Source organism: Mercenaria mercenaria, chromosome 3 (genome assembly GCF_021730395.1).
Source record: "Mercenaria mercenaria strain notata chromosome 3, MADL_Memer_1, whole genome shotgun sequence".
NCBI classification, from domain to species: Eukaryota; Metazoa; Mollusca; class Bivalvia; order Venerida; family Veneridae; genus Mercenaria; species Mercenaria mercenaria.
In genome coordinates, this window is record NC_069363.1 from 39,501,547 (window position 1) to 39,518,485 (window position 16,939).

Consider the following 16,939-nt stretch of genomic DNA (forward strand, 5'->3'; position numbering starts at 1 on the left):
ACTGGGTCACATGAGCTCAAAAACTAGATCACTATAAAACGACGTCATACTCAAAACTGGATCATGTGGGAAGAGGTGAGCGATTCAGGACCATCATGGTCCTCTTGTATCTGATTACCTTCCCTGATTGTAATCAAACTGGATTAATATCAGTAAGTACTTATAGGACTTATTTGAAATTTCATTATTGTCATTAGTTGGACTGAGCCAAAGAGGGTAGTTAACTATGGACTGATTTTATGTCAAATTACCTCCCTTTATTTCAAATTAAAATGGGTATATCTCCGTAACTATTGAAGATACTGATTTGAAATTTCATTTATGTCAACAGATTTATTTGGCAGATCCTTCTTTTCTTAACTTACAATCTTTTTTTAGCTCACCTGTCACAAAGTGACAAGGTGAGCTTTTGTGATCGTGCAGCGTCCGTCGTCCGTCGGCCGTCCGTCCGTGCGTCCGTGCGTAAACTTTTGCTTGTGACCACTCTAGAGGTCACATTTTTCATGGAGTCTTTATGAAAATTGGTCAGAATGTTCACCTTGATGATATCTAGGTCAAGTTCGAAACTGGGTCACGTGCGGTCAAAAACTAGGTCAGTAGGTCTAAAAATAGAAAAACCTTGTGACCTCTCTAGAGGCCATATGTTTCCAAAGATCTTCATGAAAATTAGTCAGACTGTTCACCTTGATGATATCTAGGTCAGGTTCGAAACTGGGTTACGTGCCATCAAAAACTAGGTCAGTAGGTCAGATAATAGAAAGACCTTGTGACCACTCTAGAGGTCACATTTTTCATGGGGTCTTTATGAAAATTGGTCAGAATGTTCACCTTGATGATATCTAGGTCAAGTTCAAAACTGGGTCACGTGCGGTCAAAACTAGGTCAGTAGGTCTAAAAATAGAAAAACTTTGTGACCTCTCTAGAGGCCATATATTTCACAAGATCTTCATGAAAATTGGTCAGAATGTTCACCTTGATGATATCTAGGTCAAGTTTGAAACTGGGTTACGTGCCATCAAAAACTAGGTCAGTAGGTCAAATAATAGAAAAACCTTGTGACCACTTGAGAGGTCACATTTTTCATGGAGTCTTTATGAAAATTGGTCAGAATGTTCACCTTGATGATATCTAGGTCAAGTTCGAAACTGGGTCACGTGCGGTTAAAAACTAGGTCAGTAGGTCTAAAAATAGAAAAACCTTGTGACCTCTCTAGAGGCCATATATTTCCAAAGATCTTCATGAAAATTGGTCAGAATGTTCATCTTGATGATATCTAGATCAAGTTCGAAACTGGGTTACGTGCCATCAAAAACTAGGTCAGTAGGTCAAATAATAGAAAAACCTTGTGACCTCTCTTAAGGCCATATTTTTCATGGGATCTGTATGGAAGTTGGTCTGAATGTTCATCTTGATGATATCTAGGTCAAGTTCGAAACTGGGTCACATGTGGTCAAAAACTAGGTCAGTAGGTCTAAAAATAGAAAAACCTTGTGACCTCTTTAGAGGCCATACTATTGAATGGATCTTCATAAAAATTGGTAAGAATGTTCATCATGATGATATCTAGGTCAAGTTCGAAACTGGGTCACGTGCCATCAAAAAGTAGGTCAGTAGGTCAAATAATGAAAAAACCTTGTGCCCTCTCTAGAGGCCATATTTTTCATGGGATGTGTATGAAAGTTGGTCTGACTGTTCATCTTGATGATATATAGGTCAAGTTTGAAACTGGGTCAACTGCGGTCAAAAACTAGGTCAGTAGGTCTAAATTAGAAAAATCTTTTGACCTCTCCAGAGGCCATATTTTTCAATAGATCTTCATGAAAATTGGTCTGAATGTTCACCTTGATGGTATCTAGGTCAGTTTCGAAACTGGGTCACATGCAGTCAAAAACTAGGCCAGTAGGTATAAAAATAGAAAAACCTGGTGACCTCTCTAGAGGCCATATTTTTCATGAGATCTTCATGAAAATTAGTGAGAATGTTCACCTTGATGATATCTAGGTCAAGTTCAAAACAGGGTCACGTACCTTTGAAAACTAGGTCAATAGGTCAAATAATAGAAAAACCTTGTGACCTCTCTAGAGGCCATATTTTTCAATGGATCTTCATGAAAATTGGTCAGAATTTTTATCTTGATGATATCTAGATCTAATTCAAAATTGGGTCACATGAGCTCAAAAACTAGGTCACTATGTCAAATAAATGAAAAAACGACGTCATACTCAAAACTGGGTCATGTGGGAACAGGTGAGCGATTCAGGACCATCATGGTCCTCTTGTTTTAATTACTTCCCTTTTACGTTACTATTAATAGCTTGTTTTTAGGAACTTTTTTATTATTGGCCGTAGGGAAAAACCGAGACCACTTTCCTGTGGTACAACATGGATGGTACCTCCAATTTTAGGTGTATTTTGACATATCTGTACCTTGTAAGAATTTTTTTTTCTTTTTGGTTTAATTTCTTCCCTTTGTTGTTCCTGTCCTTTGGACTTAGATATTTTTTCTGAGGACCTTCTTGTCCTCAAGTGCAATGATGACAGGTGAGCGATATAGGGCCATCATGGCCCTCTTGTTCAAATGTACATACTACAATAGTGTCATTGTACCCGGTTTCGCACACATTTCCTAAGAATACCTTCCTGTCTAGCTAAAAATGATTATATTTGAATTTACCTCTATATGTTTTAATAAACACACTTATTTCGGTTTGAAACGCGCTACTTTCACTTCCCACTACAATGACATCATACCTCTTAGTGTACTTGATTCGGATAACATATTTTGACCAGTTGTTGCATTTAAGTGTACCCGGTTTGGCACACCCTGCTATTTGTAGAATTCAGTGATTACAATGCAGTTCCTCAACAGAAAAATATTAATTGACTTTTTAACCATTTATCTAATTTAATTGAAACATGTATTTTCCACTAAAATATCTGAAAGTGAAATTGAAAAGCAGTTTTTAAAGCGAAAGCTAGGTACCACACCCTTTTTTTTACTTCTAAAAGCAGAAAAGGCTAAAACTACTGAATACATGAAACAAAAATAAAACAACAGAAGCTGTTGAATCACAAAAGAACACCACAAGTCTAATTATTCGATTAAGTTCTCTGTTTTAATAACTACGTAAAGCAAACAATCAAGTTGAAGCCATTTTGCAGGTTGGGAGAACTTCAGTAACTGTTGAAATATATTTCATTTAGGTAAAGTAATAGGTAAATACTGACCTGTTAGTTGGAATAGTGATTTTTGGTGGCTGCTGCCACCAGTGTCAAAAAGAATACTACGTTTGAGAAATCTTGTCAGTTCTTAAAACCATCCTAACAACACAACCAAAAATAGTTCCAAGCTTTCCAGGTAAACAATTATCTACACAACATGCAGAATATGCAAAGCTACAATATATGCCTTAATACCATTTTTAATGTAAATTTGGCAACTAAAATCAATACAAACTGAAGTCAATGTTCTAAATAAAACAACCACGTGTATTAATACAAATATGCAAATTTATGGTCACGTGAATAAACGATGACCTCATGTCACCTGAACTGGAGCGATGATATTGATTAGCTATTGCATAGTACTGCCCCAAGGGTCACGTAGCTTATAATGTAGAAAAGGTAGCTTATATATATAGAAACCTAGCCTGGGAATCCAGACTGACAATTCAAAAATGTTTCCTAACCGCAGTGTCACATGTATAACTCCCGAAATGATAAAGAACAATGACTTCTGCTAGCAATAATTCGCGGCTAAAAATAGAAACGGAATTTCAATGGAAAAGTTTCCAAACATTTCCGGTCCATAGACCATACCAGTTTGTACCTCTGATAGCTTTTTCCAGCAAGTTGTAACACTTTTCAAATATGTCAGAACAAATTTAAATGTCCGTCATAGCTATCAAATTGTAAGATATTATATTAATGCAACCCTAGTGATCTAAGAATGTTACTTAATTTTCGACTGCATTTCAAGCACGCAAAAATATGACCACATGCTAATTAGGCTATTTATAGAAAATCGATAATCAGCAGTGATATGGATTTCCGCAGGCATTGATACTGCCAATTAACACTAATTAGCACAAATTTAGTGAGATGATTTATGAACAGGACAGTACTTTATTGATATAACTTGAACATGTACAGTTCATCGTTATATCACTATCAAGAACAAAATATACTAAAACATGCTTAGCAATACGAGAGTGAACAAAAATAAAAGAACATTCAGTTAAAATTCATTCGATATTGTTTGCAACGTGACCTGCCGTGAGAATCAAAGACATGTAGGTTTTCTAAATAATATTCCCTCACGGATAATCTTCCTTCAGCAAATGTACAATATAAAATACTATACATGTATGCATAGATACACATGTATTCGGTATAATTTCGTCTGACAAAACACGAATTATCAACGTGGAATCCCACAGGCAGCCAAAGCTGAGAAGTGTTGCAAGCTCGCTTTGACTAAGTGGTGCTACTGTATCACGATTGCATCAACTTGTAAGCCCGCGAAAGTGGGCGCAGCGGTGATACTAATACTCGCCTTTTTGAAACGGCAATCTGTCAGACTGTAGCAAGTCGTCGGATAACAGATTTGACCAACTTTAAAAAATATATTGTTTCAAGACAGATTCTGCTCCCTTCAGCTAAATTCATTCGAGTCGCACCATGAGAAAAACAACATAGTGCATTTGTGACCAGCATGGACCCAGATCAAACTGCGGATCCACACACCAGTCTGGTCAGGATCCTTGCTGTCCGCTAACGGTTTCTCTAGTTGCAATAGGATTTGAAAGCTAACAGCATGGATTTTGACCAGACTGCCCGGATGCACAGGCTGGTCTGATCCATGCTGGTCGCAAATGCACTATGCTGGTTTCTCATGGTGCGTCTCAATATATCTGGATACAAATATATGTATAAAAATTAAAACGGTTTCGTTTCGCCAGTCACATATTTTCGATTTTTTTCTCGGTCTGACTAAGTTGTAAGTTTGTCTGACTTAATGTCCAGCATTTTTGCGAAGCCTGCTGTTAGATGGAGTGATAATTAATGCACCTCTAAAATACACTGGCTGCAGAACTGACATTCTGAGGTGCATTTGTGGTGCATGTTTGTGTTGTTTTCTTTCACAAAAGTTTCATGAAAACCACAGCTATCTGATATGGACCTTAATCAGTGTGTATAATAATTCATGACAGACTGCCCAAAAGCTTTAAAAAGAAATCTTAAAAGCTGAATGATTTGGAGAAAAAGTTTATATTATTTATTCATAGTAAAACATCTTCGATGTAATTTATGTTGTAGTTTTCGTCACAAATAATCAAAAAGGATCAAAACTATTCGTTAAAGACTGAATCACAGTGTGTATGTAAACAATGACTGGCAGTGAAAAAGGATTAATTTTGAAACCAAAGCCGAATATTAAAGAAAATGCAAAAAAATGTTCTTATGGTTTATATTAACAATTCCTCAGTTGTCGCTTTCTTTGTAATATTTTAAACATTGATTAGCAGCCACCATCAGCGCTTTGAGCACTTTGATTCAATTTATTTTGCACCTTGTTGTTGTTTGCATAGTCATTATTATGTCTCCCACCACACAGTGGTGTGGGAGACATATTGATTTACTCCAGTCTGTGTGTGTATCTGTGTGTCTGTGTGTCACAAAGCTTGTCCACACTCTCAATAACTAGCCAAATCGGTCCAGGCGTCTTGGAGTTATGGCCCTTGAATTACCAAAAATCGGCCTTTTTACTCTTGTCCGCACTCTAATTCAAACATTTCTCATCCGATCTTCACCAAACTTGAACAAAATGTGTTTAACTATAAGACCTTGTCCAAGTTAGATAAGTAGCCAAATCCGTCCAGGCATTTTGGAGTTACGACCCTTGAATTATCGAAAAATCGGCCTTTTTACTTTTGTCCGCACTCTAAGTCGAACATTTTTCATCCGATCTTCACCAAACTTGAACAAAATGTGTTTGACTAGGAGACCTCGGCCAGGTTTGATAACTAGCCAAATCAGTCTAGGCATTTTGGAGTTACGGCCCTTGAATTACCGAAAAATCTGCCTTTATACAATTGTCCGCTCTCTAAATCGAACATTTCTCATCCGATCTTCACCAAACTTGAACAAAATGTGTTTGGCCATAAGACCTTAGCCAAGTTCGATAACTAGCCAAATCTGCCCAGGCTCTTTTGATTTATGGCCCTTGAATTACTGATTGGATCCACTCATCCAGACCATCTAGAGAAACTAGACATTTTTCATAGGGGCAGTTGTGGGAGACATGCACTTTTCTGAAAAGCATCTCAAGTTTTCATGAAATTTAATATTTTTCAGCTGACCTACTGGCCTCCATTGATATTGTTATTGTTTTCGTCTGCACTTACCAGAATGAGGCTCCAGTGGGGAAGGACCCCTTGTGTCAAATTATGTAGGGAATAACTCAGTTTCTTGAAATAATAACAAAGAATTGTTAAATTTTCTGCTTTATTCTCACAAAGTAAATGAATTTACTGGGTTTGCGAAACCGCGTACAGTGCGAAATCGGGTACACTGACTCTATATTTAACTAAACTTAACCCTTACCATGCTGGACACGATTGATTCTGCCTTTGCGACCACAGTAGATCATGATCAGCCTGCACATCCATGCAGTCTGATCATGATCTGCACTGTTCGCCATTCATTCTGTATCTTTTTGGTAAGCACCCCCATTAACAGTTAATGGTACTGTCCAAATTGAAAGATAGACAATTTTTATATCAATACAGTATCTATGATTTGAACACTTTATTCTTAAACTTCAAAAAAGATAAAATGGCAAAAGATCTTGGAAGATTTTTTTATATTCTTTGATTATGATGTCTTTAAACTTTGATGATCATAAAAATAATTCAAGTGGCAAAACATTCATCACATCAATGAATCATTTGCAAGATTGACCCCTAGCTGAAAGGTCCAATTAATGCATGGAGATCAAAAAAAATTATGTAGTTTTTAGAAGCAGGTATATATCTCTTTAATTCATGGATGAATCAAAACATGTATATGAAACATATAATAATAAACTTCACAACTTTTTCATAACTGTTAATGGGTATTGTAATATGGCTGGATTTGATTTCCAGTTGAACAAAAGAAGGTCAAGCTATGTATATTCTGTGATAAACAATGGCTGATGTGCAGACCTGTAAGAGAGCATTATGACATCAGTTATGACATCAAACATGTTTGTGATATTCTGTCTTTAAAGGTGTGCAGTCAAGATTTCAGTGCTGAGCAACTTGCTGTACCAAACAAGTGTGACATTATCATGTCATGTGCGTCCTTAAACTTTAGCCTGCTGCCGGCAAGTGATTCTGCCTTTGCATCCGTGCAGGCTGATCTTGGGCTGCACTGTTCGCTATTCAGTCAGTAACTTTTCAGTGAACACCCCTTTGAATAATAAATGGTGTTGCCAGATTTGAATGATAGACCAATCCATTTTAGAAATTAAGCAGGGTAAAGGTTAAAGGTGTGCAAGCCAAGATGTCAAGGTGAACAACTTATTGCAACAAACAAATGTGACATTATCATGTCATGTTTTTGATATTTTGTCTTAAAGGTGTGCAGCCAAGATGCCAATGCTGAACAACTTGCTGTACCAAACAAGTGTGACATTGTCATGTCAGCGTCTGCTATCAGACGACTGATTGATAATCAAGGGAAGGTATTCAAATACTGGGACATGCCATTCACTGTTCGGGAGTACCAGATTAATGGTGAGTTCCGTTGAAATCATTAGTTCAGTGTTAAGTTCAAACCAGGTGGTTGTTAGTCCAAGATGATCTTTCAGTTGCCTTTTGGTTATTAAGTGCAAATGTATTAAGTTATTAGTCCCCTACTGGTTGAAAACCAGTTTCGGGGACTATAGGAATGCGCTTTTCTGTCATTCCGTCCGTCCGTCCGTCTGCAATTTCGTGTCCGGTCCATAACTCTGTCATCCATGAATGGATTTTAATATTACTTGGCACAAATGTTCCCCATGATGAGAAGACGTGTCATGTGCAAAACCCGGTCCCCTAGCTCAAAGGTCAAGGTCACAATTGGAGGTCAAAGGCCAACAGGGCTTTTTTCCTGTCCGGTCCATAACTCTCCCATCCATGAAGGGATTTTAATATTACTTAGCACAAATGTTCCCCATGATGAGACAATGTGTCATGCACAAAACCCGGACCCCTAGCTCAAAGGTCAAGGTCACAGTTGGAGGTCAAAGGTCAACAGGGCTTTTTTCCTGTCCTGTCCATAACTCTCCCATCCATGAAGGGATTTTAATATTACTTGGCACAAATGTTCCCCATGATGAGACGACGTGCCATGCGCAAAACCTAGACACCTAGCTTAAAGGTCAAGGTCACAATTTGAGGTCAAAGGTCAACAGGGCTTTTTTTCTGTCCGGTCCATAACTCTGCCGTCCATGAAGGGATTTTAATATACTTGGCACAAATGTACCTCATAATAAGACGATGTGTCATGCACAACTTTCAGACCCCTAGCTCAAAGGTCAAGGTCACACTTAGCAGTCAAATGTTAACATAGCATGAACAGGGTCTGTTTCGTGTCCGGTCCATAACTCTGACATTCATTAAGGGATTTTAATATTACTTGGCACAAATGTTCCCATTGATGAGACGAGTTCATGCGCAAATCCCAGACCCTTAGCTCAAAGGTCAAGGTCACAATCTGAGGTCAAAGGTCAATAATTTTTTTTCCTGTCCCGATCCAGAACTCTGTCATCCATCAAGGGATTACAATATCACTTGGCATAATTGTTCCCCATGATGAGATGACATTCGTGCGCAACACCCAGTACCCTAGCTTAAAGGTCAAGGTCACACTTTGAGATCAAAGGTCAGTAGGTTTTTTTTCCTGTCCAGTCTAAAACTTGTCATGCAAAACAGATTTAGATATCAGTTGGCACAAATATTCCCCTGGATGAGACACATGTTATGCTCAAAACCCAAGCCCAGGGTCTAATGTCAAGGTCACACTTAGAGACCAAAGGTCAGACACAAGAATGACTTTGTCTGGAGCATTTCTTCTTCATGCATGGAGGGATTTAGATGTAACTTGGCACAAATGTTCACCAACATAAGACAGATTGTCATGCGCAAAAACCAGGTCCCTAGGTCTAAGGTCAAGGTCATATTTAGAGGTCAAAGGTCAAATTCAAGAATGACTTTGTCCGGAGCATTTCTTCTTCATGCATTGAGGCATTTTGATGTAACTTGGACCAAATGTTCACCGACATGAGGCACCCTTGTTTTTAGAATTACGACCCTTTGTTGTTACTATAAATAGATTTTATTGTAACTTTTTTATTATTGGCCGTAGAGAAAAATTGAGACCACTTTTCTGTGGTACAACATGCATGTTACATCCATTTTTTAGGTGTTTTTTGACCTATCTCTACCTGGTAAAGAGATTCTTGTGGACTTATATTATATAGATTTTTTTTTTTTTTTTTTTTTTTTTTTTTTTTTTTTTTTAAGATTAATTTCCCTTTGTTGGTACTATAAACAGTGTGCCCATACCACGTGACTTTGACGTCATTTTATAGCTAAGACTGCAAGCCGAATTCCGTCAATTCAATTCTTCAAAGTAGCGTAAGTTCTTTATTTCTTGATCAAATATGACCAAATAAAGCGCAGGCTAAGGAAAAAAGTGAGTACTTCACTCACAAGTAAACGGTTGTATCAACAGATGAACAGTTTTGGCCTGAAAACTGGAAAACTGTTTTGATTAGAGAAAATGAGCATGGTAAGACGGCAAGCAATGGCCCTTTTTAACAGAAAAAACGGATGATTGTACACATCAGAGGTGTCGCAGGTATTACCGATTCATAGGAATTTAATGCTGGCTCTGTGGGAGGCCTTAATTGACAAAAATGTAGCAGAATTATTTAAAAACTTTTTAAAAATCCAAAATATGCTAAGACGGCAAGTCCGCTAAGACGGCAAGTCATTTTTTATAGTAATATCGTCTATGGAGTCGCACTTCTCTACACGCGGCCATTGGATGTTTACCAATAGTAGATCATTCTACTTCTTGTCAAAACTATAAGAAAACATCAAAGAACCGTTATATAAGTGAAGTCATATGATGTTTTAAACTACGTTATATGCTTTTTTTTTTGGTACAGTGCTAAATTGTGAGGCTTAATAGATAAATTAAACGAGAATTATGATTTGTTCTAGCAGGATTGGCATATAAGTGAGAACTGTTCTAGAAAGGTTAAGAATTCAAAAGCTACACATGTATACCATCTTGGATGTACCTCTGCCTGTCGGTCTTTGGATTAAAGTATGTTATAGTGTTTCGAAAACTAAAGAACAAATATACAGTTGGCAGCAGGCAACAACAAATAATACACATTTTTGACCTAATCAATACTACTTTATATGTTCACAAGTCTGTTATACATATAATGTTTGAGTGAATGTTTTCTTGACAAATCGTTATGTATTAAAAATAAGGCTACTTATTAAGAAGAGCCATTTTGTCGACTTCCACAAATCAAAAACACAATTTTCAGATATATAGAATAAAGAATCTTATTCTTAACTCAGTCTGTAAGCTAGAAGACATGCTTTTAAAAGTATTTCTATGAAGCTGTGTTCAAAGTATTGAGTAGAATAGAAAAATCTTATTCCCCCCCCCCCCCCCCCCCCCCCCCCCCCCCCCCCCAAATTTAACACGATATCACATATTAAAATAGATATATTGGAAACTCCACAGGTCGCTCAACACAACAAAAATGATAATGTTGCAGGCTCGGTTTGATTGAGCCTGTTCATGGATGGTAGTGGAAATGCATGCTACCGTCCACGCTCTCTAGCCCCGGGTTGAGCAGAACTCAACATTTACACATGCTAAAAGTACAAAAAGCAATTTAGAGACATCCGCAGATGTATTCAAACGATGATGAACATGGAACCTTCAATGATACACGTGTTGAGGCATGTAATTCCATGAAGAGCGGCGTTTGGTCCCCAGATAAAATAAAGGGTTTGCCCCAAACGAGAAAACAATGGGCAGAACTAAACAAACTGGAATTTAGGAAGGGGATCTGAGGTTATGGAGCCTGCGTATCACAGGAACAGTCAAAAGACAAAATTAAAAAGCAGGCTCCATATCCAAGGGGTGATTAAACAATACCCAAGGCTATGAAAGCGGGAGTATTGGAACCACCCACAAATACACCAACTTTCACAATTCTTGGAGAAAGGGTTGTATAGTTCTACACATTTCTGCAAAATCAACTTCTTGTTTAGCCGAGCCTAGAAATAAAATGTACTGATGTCACGACTTAAGTAATCGTGACACCAAAACATTAAAAATGTTGCAACCCTACTTCTTTAATTCATGGGTTGTTGTCTTTAAAACTCCACTACCTTGTTAAAAATGTTTGTCGACCGACCCTGCTACAACAACAGTAGAAGTCAGTGGGGTCCGCATAACTGGAAACTAGACCTGTATCTACCCCAAGATCCTGCTGTTTCGACTTCCGTGCAGTTTTGAGATAAGGAAAAGAACCATACACATGAAAATCATCGGGAGAAGACGCAAATGCCTCGTTGATATGCTTTGATTCAATTTTGCTTAAAAGAAATCAAACAGTTTCATTTATCGGGCACACATACTTAGAAACTTCACATCAGGCAAACACCAACATTAATTTTGATATACTAAGATAAGATTTATTAATTGAGTCGGAAAGTCAAATTACAAGTAACATTAGCTCTGATGAGATTTTTAACCGACTATAAATTCTCGTTATGTACTGTTTTGATTCTATTTGCTTCATAATCTATTTTAAAAACTCTGTAGCTTTTACTCTGTTTTATTGACGTTTATCAAAATGACAACTTTCATGTAAATTTTTCAATTCAATAACAATTATAATAATCCGGAACTGATGTAATGTTGTTAAAGTCATAGTAAAGTACCCCTAACATTTAAATGTATTCAGGATTTGCAAGGAGTGTCAGTTATTTATCTTGTAAGTATTAATATAGGTTATTATATTAAATATCGAGACAAATAGGTAAGTTAACCAGACGTGTACTTGCAGCACGACCATTTTCCTTAAAGCCCTGCACCCGTCCTACCTTTTAACCTTGAATTGTCACTGAAAAAGCATGAAAATCCTGACTATGAACAGTGACGTCTGTCAAAATCAAGGGGGGTATTCGATCTACTCTTTACCTCCGTAACAAAATGGCGGCCAAAACTGAAAATGTGAGTTTTTCTTACTTTTTATCTTTTTTAAGGATTTCTAGACCATTACACATGGCTATCAACCTGCTCCACTGTTTTCTCTATCTATCGGTACCTTTAACTTTGGAAACAGTGCTGTAATTTGTCTGGAATGCTGGTCATGGGATTTGAATCGATGCAAAATCCTCCGTTAAACACGGGATAAGGAATAGTGCGATTAGCAAAAATGGTCTTTTTTCCTAATTATTCAAACAGCTGTGAGCTATTTTTTTGATTAGAAGTAAATAATCAATATATATTTCCTTCATGGTTAGTCTGGAGCCGATTATAAGTCGTAATTTTAAATTACACAGTTTTTTGTCTGATGGTAAGGAACAGTGTACGAAAATAAGAGGATAAGGTGCAGTTCACTTCTTCAAGCGACTTTTTCCTTCGCTCTTTTCAGAGACAATCAAGTAAAATTCTGTTAAATAATATTTTGGGGATCATTTATAACTATCTCTTGCTCAATGTAGTAAGATTTAAAAGGTATCCCCTCTCTATCAGACACGTGATGTACTGAAAGCCAAAAGTTTAGCAAGTATTTAATATAGTATCCCTTGCCAACATTTAACTATCTGTAAATTTCTTTTTGGTATAGGAGTGTTTACACTATGTGCTTTTACATTTGTGTTTGGCAAGTGGTGCTTATGCTTCTAATGTTTTGGAGTTCCAACTATGTGTTAAAGCATACAGTTAATTTCAGGGGTGAAAGCAGTATCATAAAATACGTTTATCAACACATCTAGTTCCATAAGCTTTATAAATAACGAATCTAAATCTTTACTATTATGATTTGAAAACACTACTGCTGACATCTTTTTATGAAAAGGACTAAACCTTATTTTCCAGAAGCCTTTCTCCTAATGGTATATAATAATTCAAACATTTAAAAGCTTTTTGGGGAAGTAATTCACCCAAAATTACAAATTAGGCGCATATAGGTCGTAAAAAATCTGGAAAAAATGAGGTATACAAGTGAGGTGTTTTCATTTCCAAAATAAAAGATACCTAGATTAAACACAAAAAAAAAAAACAACCATGAAAATTTTCTCTGAAGAAAGTTATGATACATTAAAAAACATCACCACTTTTTCCTTGAGGGTTTCAAAATACATACGTGACTACACCAGTGTTTAAAAAACAAACTGTTTTCGGGAACAGTTGCGCGGTTGACTGTGTCGGTATGTTTAGTAGAATAGCTGAAAATATACCAGCATTTTAGCTACATACTGATTATACAAACTGCATTTATTTTTTCCGGCTTCGTATATCAAAACTAACAAGATGAATTGAAATCAAATTTTATTTAAACATTCAGAGTAAACCCTAAACCAGTTTTTTTCTTTTTTTTTCTATGTAATTTAAACGTAATACAAACAATAGTTTTGTCTGAAGGAAAAGTCCTGGAATATTTACAGTCATTCTAACAACTTTGAGAACATTCTATCATATTTTCATCATACATAACACAAAATCGATGAGTATGCTCAAGGTAACGTATGTACCAGTTAAGTAAATTATGCATATACAATGTATTTACCGATACCACTTTTCGTTAATTCAATAAAATCTTTTATATGCCCTTTGAATATGTTTCGATCACATTAAATTTTGTATTACTGTTTATGGGCAATAGTGTATTCTCATTTGATTCAATCATCTATGATACTGCCTGAAATTTATGTACGTCCTAAATTTCTAGTATATTGGTCCAAAACTATAATAAAGGAAATGTTTTAAGATGTTTAATCACTATCAAGGCAGTTATGCATATCATGTGAATTGCAGAAAAAGAATAAACAATATCGCGATAACAAATAGCTTTTTTTCAAAGCAAATACATACGTTACCGCACAATTACACTGGCATGTAACTCTCCTGCTGTACAAAGTAAGAATCTGCGTTATGTAATTGTCAAAATTCTACGAAACGATATAAAAATCCATCTGTACGACTGAATTGAAGCATTAGTATTGATGTAAATGAATTACAGATCAAATGGAATTTGAATTACATTGTCAAATCACTTTGGAGATAAATAATGGCACCCGTTTTAAAACATAATGCGAAAATACTTTCTATCTATTCATATCCTGTATATTCCGAGCATGATATTCAAATTATTGTATTACTACATTACGAATGCCACAAAAAAAGAAATGTTTTTTTATTTGAAATTATACATACGTTACTATTGGATACGTATGTATCACTCGTAAACACTGTATCTTTACTTTTATATACATTAATATACATGTAATGATTCATTTGAAAATAATAAACATATTCTATATTTAAAAATTATTAGATATGAAAATTTATTACGGTGTGATATTATTCTCTTATCATATCTATAGCATAGAAATTTTCAAAACTGAATTTGTTTACAATGTGTACGTGATAAAAGGTTATCAAAATCAATAGTTGGCGACCTAAAAAGCTTGTAAAAATGAAACCCTGCGTCACTGTTGACGTATGCTGACGTAGGAGTTAGTTTTAAATATTTCAGTAACGTATGTATCGATCACGTATGTATCATTTCCTTCTTTGATGCTCATAAAAAATATTCATAGATAGATATTTGTTGCCTAAAGGGTAATCAGCTACAGATATGACAATGATCTTCGTCTTTAAGAGCATTAAAAAATGAATTAAATTGTGATATTTCTACAATACGGTAAGGATGTATCAATCTGTTATATACGTTTTTGGGCAAGGTTTTCCACGCTGATATGGTATAAAATGTAACCCGAATTAACAGCATGAATGAGCAAGCATAATAGTTATATAATTTACAAAAAGACATGTGTGAATGTTTATTCTACCCAGAAACGGCAACACATTATCATATTCTTTGGCATCATTTTAAATGATGACTGATACCAAGGAGTCCGGAAAAATTTGTATCTATGTTTGATTATAAAATAACTTCCTATGTTACGTCATAAAAATATGTGATTTCGTTGACTACTGATGAATTTTAACTACAAGAACGTTCATTAAACATAAAAATGAGCTGGCACAGTAACGTATGTATTGTTTACGGTAGTTTGAAGCTTCATAAATTACTAACAGACAAAGGTAACAGTCAAAGATTCGGTATAAAAATCAACAAGCTTAGTGCTATATGACATGGAGACAAATTACTCTTCTATTGATTTGTGAATAAGATAGTAAACGTAACATACACATGCGCGTCACTAGTGATTTTGGGTGAATAATTCCTTTTGCATTTTTAAATGAAGACTGAATCCGAGTCCCCATAATTATAGCCATGTTTATGAAAATGTTAACATTTTTCACTTTTTTCATGCAGGCTGATAACGAGACATCCTACTTGGAAGTCTTTCAAATGAGATTGGATTACCGTACTAGTATGTTTTAGCATACAGAATAGAGCATTGTCCTGTTCCGAATGCCTGGTTTATATATTTCAAAAGCACGACAACCAAATACTTATGCGGAAATATCATTCATTTTACACATGGAAATGCACAGCAACTGAAAATTGCTACTAGTATTATACTACACGAATTACAGTAAGATGGTCAGAGTTTCACTTTAAATATGCAAAAGAGATTGTGAAATAAAAAGCAACGGTTCTTGGCCGTCATGAATAATCATAAAAGTCTACCAAGAGACCTAACCGATTTGTAATTTCCAGAAGAATCGTTCTTGTTATATTTCGTGAAAAGCTTCTGAAGTGGAAATCAAACTTTGTAGTATATCTTCTGAAGAGGAAATTGGTTGCTTTGTATATTTAACCAATGGAAACATCGGTTACATTTGCTCCCTACCTATTTAGCATTTGAATGGCCAAATATAAGTTCCTATAAAATGTTTGATTGGCCAAATATCTAGGCCAAAAGTGATATAAGACACCACGAAGACAGAGAACAACGTTTTGTTTAATCGACAATCACTGAAAAAGTCAAGTGTGCTACCTACTGACATATCTTGTCTGGTAATATGTTCATTCAGGGATTATGTTACTGTTCTACTCCACAATCCGACCCCTTCAGTTATTACATGGTAGAGAAATGTCAACTGGTTATCTCAGAAACGATGAAAGAAAACTGTAAAATCCGTTTAAAAAAATTGCACTGCACCTTATCCTCTGATTTCGCACACTGTTCCTTACCATCGGACAAAAATTGTGTTTTTTTGAAAATACGAACTGTGATCTGCACAAAACGAACAGTATTAGATAAGTATGTGGAAATATTCCTCTCAGTCAGAAAAATAGCTTACAACCTGCGGTATATTAGGAAAAAAGACCATTTTTGCTAATCGCACTATTCCTTATCCCGTGTTTAACGGAGGATTTTCCATCGATTCGAATCTCATGACCAGCATTCCAGACAAATTACAGCACTGTTTCCAAAGTGAAAGGTACCGGTTGATAGAGAAAACAGTGGAGCAGGTTGATAGACATGTGTTATTGTCTAGATATCCTTGAAAAAGAAAAAAAGTAAGAAAAACTCACATTTTCAGTTTTGGCCGCCATTTTGTTTCGGTGGTAAGGAGTAGATCGAATACCCCCCTTGAAAATAGAGTCTGTTGTATATGAAATTCTATATGAAATACCTGTGGTTTTGAGGTTGGCACGTGGCCGTTA

General features: G+C 35.9%; 2 protein-coding genes across 3 annotated transcripts in view; one reads left to right on the plus strand and one right to left on the minus strand.

Moving 5' to 3' along the window:
* LOC123530728 (transmembrane channel-like protein 1) overlaps window positions 1-2,743 on the minus strand; it is a 138,442-nt gene extending 135,699 nt beyond the window's left edge. For both annotated transcript variants that reach the window (XM_053538253.1, XM_053538255.1), the window contains exon 1: window positions 2,675-2,743. The gene's annotated coding sequence lies outside the window, so the exon portion shown is untranslated. The remainder of the gene's footprint in view (window positions 1-2,674) is intronic.
* Window positions 1-16,939, plus strand: part of LOC123532611 (uncharacterized) — a 62,149-nt gene that overhangs the window by 19,869 nt on the left and 25,341 nt on the right. Inside the window, exon 7 of the mRNA XM_053539664.1 lies at window positions 7,625-7,781. Within this exon, the coding sequence (XP_053395639.1) occupies window positions 7,625-7,781 (157 nt within the window). The remainder of the gene's footprint in view (window positions 1-7,624; window positions 7,782-16,939) is intronic.